This window comes from Etheostoma spectabile, unplaced genomic scaffold, assembly GCF_008692095.1.
Source record: "Etheostoma spectabile isolate EspeVRDwgs_2016 unplaced genomic scaffold, UIUC_Espe_1.0 scaffold00018502, whole genome shotgun sequence".
In the NCBI taxonomy this organism is placed as follows: domain Eukaryota; kingdom Metazoa; phylum Chordata; class Actinopteri; order Perciformes; family Percidae; genus Etheostoma; species Etheostoma spectabile.
Window position 1 is genome coordinate 1 of NW_022604296.1, and position 7143 is coordinate 7143.

Here is a 7143-nt window from a genome sequence, read left to right on the forward strand (position 1 = left end):
CAGACTCTCCAGGGGATCCTTCTACGTTCTGATGGCCATCGTCGCCCCTAAATAACGGACCTCTAATCCTCGATTGTCCCAACAGAGATGGGTTATACAACCTATGCAATCGAGTGAGGCAGTAATAGCGGAGACTTTTTACATTACGCTACTGTTAACGTAACCGGCAGACAACATCTGATCGCTATTTTGCTGGCTAACGCTCACCTCGGAATATAATATTACAAATGTTATTTGATCACACATTTAACACTAAATTCTTCTACAGTGGGACAATAGTTTAAATGTTTTTAGTGTCTTTCCACCAATTAGATGCTGTGAATGTTTTGCTTCACATGCCCTGCAAAGAGGACAAAACGGCTACATTAAAGATGGCTCCATGATAGGAGTAGTAGTAGTAGTAAAGGCTGTAGTAGTTGGCGAGTTAGCATCTAAGGATAGCCGGACACTGGATGAGATTTGTGGCATTTATTAAGGATCGACGGGGTCCATTATCATTTCGGTCCATTATTATCACAATATCTGTGTTAAAGACAAAAATTGATGAAGAAGTCTAATTACAATCATTAGATCTGAGAAAAGTCAGTTGGTGCTTTTTTTTTTTGTGTTTGGCGTTTATTGCCACATTTCATGTTCATTCAGCTTAGGTGCTGCCAAAAACGGTTCGGGTGCTGAACTTTAGACTTATGGCGGGGAAACCCTTAAAACATAAATAATTAAGACTGTTTAATAGAAAATCTCTAATACTGCACATTGTTGTCTTTTCTTTGTATCCATCAGCAATTAGATTTGAAAGAGAGAGCTAGAAAAAATGTATGATAATTTAAACTTTTTATTGATTTTATTATTTAATTGGAAAATAACAATTTACACTCAGTTTTTGTTAGAAACACTACACAGGCCTGAAATCACACACACACACGCTGTGGTCCTTTACATGTACTAATGGAGAGATGAGCTCACAGTGAATAATGTGACATGAGCAAAGACGCTTCAAAAATGGCATGGGTGTAAGAGGGGAAAAAAAATGTATTTCTGTAATTTAAAGCTGTGAATGTTTAATTGTTAATTGCTTTTAGAAATGCAATGAGATAAGTTGTATTGTCAATTACTATAATGTCTGTATTTGTATCTTATGAATTGTTGTTGATTGAACTTTTAAAAAATTCTTTTACTTCAAAACAAACTATGACATCATCATTGATCTTTTACTGAGGTCACTATCTTTACTTAGGTCAGTATCTTCGATCCATTGCACATTTGGTACACAGACACGGAACGTTACACACAATTGTGAGAACTTGCAGCTCAAGTTTCAGCACTCCAGAACATAGAACTAGAATTCTATTCATTGCTCCAGACTGCTAAACTCTCAGCACAATTGCATTGTTTTCATTCAAATATAAATTCGAACTAAACCAGGATTGACATCTTAAGGGTTACATTTTAATTCTTAAGCAACTCTATTGAACTGGTTTATTCGGTCGGAGGACCTAACTGAGAACGCTAAAATGGATTCTGGAAGTGAACTTTCAAGACGGACAAAATGTTTACTGCTGAAAATATGGATGAGATTGTAACGCTATTTCATGAGGCGGATGTTGATGGAGGTGGAGGATTGGACATTAAAGAATTCTGTAAGGGACTGAAGCAGTTATTCCCTACTATGGATGAAGAAGATCTCATTGCCCTCCACATGAAGATTGACACAAATGGAGATGGAGGTGTGGACCTCGGGGAGTTAACAGACTACCTGGTGAACAAAAACAAGGCATCACAAAATATGGCTTTTAAAAATCAAATCTTTCCCAAACCTATCAAAATGATATCGGTGGATCACCATAAAGCGATTGTTCGTCTGATTCACCGTCCCTTCGAGAATGACAGGAAACCTGATCATGGTTCAGAGGTTTTATTAGGACAAACCAGCACTTACCAAAAGGTCAATATCTCTCCATCAGCTCGAATGGTATCCTCAACTTCTGGCCTGACAGCTTGACACCCCGTACCCAGTTCAGTTATTCAAAAAGGAAAACACACTTCTTTTTCACATAATAAGAAAATGCACGTTACTGACATGGTCTACATCAGTGAACTCAAACAACTGGCTATCTCCACTTCTGACAGGGAACTAATATTCTATCGCTGCAATGAATTCCCTAAGTTGTTTTCAACCAGCCACTCTTTAATAGTAGAGGACAACATAGTGAATACCATGAACTACTGGTCCAAAGGCACTAAAGCAGTGTTTTCCTTTGGCGTTGTAAAAGGTTTTTTGTCTGTGTTTGTCTCCTACAACATATGTGAAAACGGCCTCTTCTTCAACGGTGCATATGAGAAAATCTCTCTGCGGGATTATCCAACTGTTTGTTTCAACCCTGTTAAAAAAACCCTCTAAAAACTTTCTATGTGTGAAGGTCAACATCTTTAATGACATTTGCAGTCAGATCCGATATTTTCCATCACTTAGGTCGTTTGCTATCTGCGGTAGTTCATCCAAGACAATGGTCCTTGCTTCTCTACCCAAGACATCCACAACCAAAATGTCTACAACAGTCTTTAAGAGCAGAGGACATGTGGACTTCTTCACCTGTGTAGAATATTCCACTTCCTCTGGGTATCTGCTGACCGGTGGGACGGACGCCCTACTGAGGACGTGGTTTCCCCACAAAACAGTGTCATGCATCCAGGAATTAAAGGGACATGCCAAACCCATCACCCATATAATGTTAAATCCCAAGGAAAAAGTTTTTGTTAGTTTATCGCTGGACCACCACATATGTGTTTGGTCAGAGGATGCAATGATCTGTTTGCAAAGTTTCAAGATAAAAGAAATGATGCAGAGTCCTATCTCCAGTGTGTGTTACAACACACACAACAATGAGTTAGTCCTAGCTAACACAGATATTGGCAAATATCTTGGAAGAGGAACGGATGTGTTTAAAAATGCATTAACATCGCATGACAAGCCCCTGTGCTGTGCTCTCTATCACAACATTTTCAAACAGGTTGTCTCTGTTTGCCAAAATGGCGTGGTGACAGTGTGGGATATCTTAACAGGAACGGCCGCCATGCAGTTCAAGGTGACTCCAGATCAGTACGTGGGGCATGTTGCTATTTCATTTGATGGACTAAAGCGCAGACTGATCACAATTTCCCAGGATGGAAAACTTAAAATTTGGAACTTCAACAATGGAACAGAGCTTGCCATTCTTCCTGTTACCGTACAAAGGGAGGTGACAGGTATCGTCTGTGTAGACAATAGGGTGTTTGTGTCGGGAAAGAACTCCAAGATCATTTATGACCTGGACATACACGGATATGACAACAGATTTTTGAAGCATGATTATTTAGATGACATTTGCTCAATGGATGTCCATGGAAACGCACTGGTTACTGCCTCCAGCAATGGAAATATTGTCATCTGGGAGGCCGCCAGTGGCGAAGTTCTCTACTGGCTCAATGGCAGCAACAGCCCTCGAACAAACATGGCAGACAAAACCACTCAGGGCCAGACAGGGAGTCTGCTTGGTGACAAGAGTCCAAAGCACGTCAGAGGCACTGGGAAAAAACCTCTACATAGTAAATCCCTAAATGGGAACGACACTGATGTGATTAACACACCTCTTATCATATGTCTGAAGACCAGGGAGGTTAAAGTTGACACAGCCACACTGCTGACGTCTGCAGATGGCAACATATATGCCTGGTCTGTTATTAGCAAGGGAGGATTGATTGGAAAGTTCAGGGCAGTGAAGGATGAAGGTGCAGTCATTACCACCATGTCAACTGATCCCAGTGACCAGATATTACTGACCGGGGATAGTACCGGAAAGATTTATCAGTGGGACATTAAGGCTTTTGGGTTTAAAAAACAGGCAAACAACGAGCCATTTGAGGATATAAATGGGTGGTGTGTTGTCATTGTGTCCACGTCTTCTGTTGCACTCCTGGCAATCTCACATCACAGGGGTGGTGAGTGTTCAGTGTAACCCAACTTGTGAAAAGTTAATTACCGCAGGGAACTGCAATGTCTGTCTGTGGAAAACACAGGAACCTACATAGGCCTCTTTGGGAAAGACCAATGGGGTACTTCACAAATCAGCCTTGAGGAGAATGCTGAACAGGAGGACTGGCAGACCAAGCACAACGAAGACAAGCAACTTTCCATTTAAATGTCATGTCTCTCCAACAAGATCAACGCCAGAACCACTGATAGACAGCATTAAAAGCCTCTGTGACAGAATAGACAAGGTAGTCAGCCCTGAGACGCCTGGAGCCAAATTAACAGAGGATCTACTTGATCGTGTAAATAGACGGATGATGAAGATTAAGTCAGGACTTGACTTAATAAAAAGCGAAGCCCAAGTACAATTAGAGTTTGAAGAAACTCACAAACCGCTGGAAAATCTGTATTTTAGTGAGGTCAACAAGGGGTCTAAAAATCCATCAACAAAATGTCCACCAAACCCCAGGCCAACTACAGGTTTCACTAATGACACCATCAGCTTAGCAAACATGCAGCAATCTGATGGTGCCGTCAAGCAGGGGACTGAACCCACTTCAAAACAAGTACATTTCCCACCCATCTCAGAGACCGTGCAGCTCACAGAAAGTCAATTAAAGCCACACCCGCCCCTCATCAGAGGTGGATCTGCTCATGACCAACTCTCTTACCGAACTGCATATTTGGACCAGACTAGGTCCAAATATGGGCGTGTGCTCAAGACTCAGGAGAGAGACACATTAAAGGGCAGTGTCTTCACTCAAGTTCCACCAAACACCCTGTCAGGCACGAAGGGGTCTTGGCAAACACCGGACCATGTACACTTGCCACCCATCAATGATAAGGTGCATCGCCCACATCATCAGACCCGTTCAAAGTTTCAGCAGAGAGACACCTTAAAAGGCGGTGTCCTCACACCAGTTCCACCAAACCACCCTGCCAGCTATGAAGACCTTGCCACACATGTAGCTGGACCAGACTAGGTCCAAATATGGGCGTGTGCTCAAGACTCAGGAGAGAGACACATTAAAGGCAGTGTCTTCACTCAAGTTCCACCAAACACCTTGCCAGGCATGGAGGGGTCTCAGCAAACACCGGACCATGTACACTTGCCACCCATCAATGATAAGGTGCATCGCCCACATCATCAGACCCGTTCAAAGTTTCACCAGAGAGACCCTTTAAAGGCGGTGTCCTCACACCAGTTCCACCAAACACCCTGCCAGCTATGAAGACCTCGCCACACATGCAGCTGAACCAGACTAGGTCCAAATATGGGCGTGTGCTCAAGACTCAGGAGAGAGACAAATTAAAGGGCAGTGTCTTCACTCAAGTTCCCCAAACCCCCTGTCAGGCACGAAGGGGTCTTGGCAAATACCGGACCATGTACACTTGCCACCCACCATGATAAGGTGCATTGCCCACATTATCAGACCCGTTCAGTTTCATCAGAGAGACACATTGCAAGGCAGTGTCTTGACCCAGTTCCACCAAACACCCTGCCAGGCATGGAGGGTCTCAGCAAACACCGGACCATGTACACTTGCCACCCATCAATGATAAGGTGCATCGCCACATCATCAGACCCGTTCAAAGTTTCAGCAGAGAGACACCTTAAAAGGCAGCTTCCTTCCACCGTGTCAACACACTACCAGCTTTGAAGACCTTACCACATATTCAGCTCTCGGCTAGTACAGTCAAGCACAGGTCAACAAGGGGTCTAAAAATACATCAACACCATGTCCACCAACCCCAGGCCAACTACAGGTTGCACTAATGACACCATCAGCTTAGCAAACATGCAGCAATCTGATGGTGCCGTCAAGCAGGGGACTGAACCCACTTCAAAACAAGTACATTTCCCACCCATCTCAGAGACCGTGCAGTCCACAGAAAGTCAATTCAAGCCACACCCTCCCCTCATCAGAGGTGGATCTGCTCATGACCAACTCTCTTACCGAACTGCACATTGGACCACTATGTCGAAATATACGTGTGCTCAAGCTTCAGCAGAGAGACACATACCAGACAGTGTCTTGACACCAGTTCCACCAAACACCTGCCAGGCATGGAGGGGTCTCAGCAACACACCGGACCATGTACACTTGCCACCCATCAATGATAAGGTGCATCGCCCACATCATCAGACCCGTTCAAAGTTTCAGCAGAGAGACACCTTAAAGGCGGTGTCCTCACACCAGTTCCACCAAACACCCTGCCAGCTATGAAGACCTCGCCACACATGCAGCTGAACCAGACTAGGTCCATATGGGCGTGTGCTCAAGACTCAGGAGAGAGACAATTAAAGGGCAGTGTCTTCACTCAAGTTCCACCAAACCCCCTGTCAGGCACGAAGGGGTCTTGGCAAATACCGGACCATGTACACTTGCCACCCACCAATGATAAGGTGCATTGCCCACATTATCAGACCCGTTCAAAGTTTCATCAGAGAGACACATTACAAGGCAGTGTCTTGACACCAGTTCCACCAAACACCCTGCCAGGCATGGAGGGGTCTCAGCAAACACCGGACCATGTACACTTGCCACCCATCAATGATAAGGTGCATCGCCCACATCATCAGACCCGTTCAAAGTTTCAGCAGAGAGACACCTTAAAAGGCAGCTTCCTTCCACCGTGTCAACACACTACCAGCTTTGAAGACCTTACCACATATTCAGCTCTCGGCTAGTACAGTCAAGCACAGGTCAACAAGGGGTCTAAAAATACATCAACACCATGTCCACCAAACCCCAGGCCAACTACAGGTTGCACTAATGACACCATCAGCTTAGCAAACATGCAGCAATCTGATGGTGCCGTCAAGCAGGGGACTGAACCCACTTCAAAACAAGTACATTTCCCACCCATCTCAGAGACCGTGCAGCTCACAGAAAGTCAATTCAAGCCACACCCGCCCCTCATCAGAGGTGGATCTGCTCATGACCAACTCTCTTACCGAACTGCATATTTGGACCAGACAATGTCGAAATATAGGCGTGTGCTCAAGCTTCAGCAGAGAGACACATTACCAGGCAGTGTCCTGACACCAGTTCTACCAAACACCCTGTCAGGCACGAAGGGGTCTTGGCAAACACCGGACCATGTACACTTGCCACCCATCAATGATAAGGTGC

At 44.5% G+C, this 7143-nt stretch overlaps 1 protein-coding gene across 1 annotated transcript; it reads left to right on the forward strand.

Moving 5' to 3' along the window:
- The first annotated feature begins 2062 nt into the window (after positions 1–2062).
- LOC116680918 (WD repeat-containing protein on Y chromosome-like) lies at positions 2063–3992 on the forward strand. The gene is given in 2 exon segments (XM_032509544.1): positions 2063–2364; positions 2366–3992. Coding segments are annotated over 2 exon segments (1929 nt in total).
- The last annotated feature ends 3151 nt before the right edge of the window (positions 3993–7143 follow it).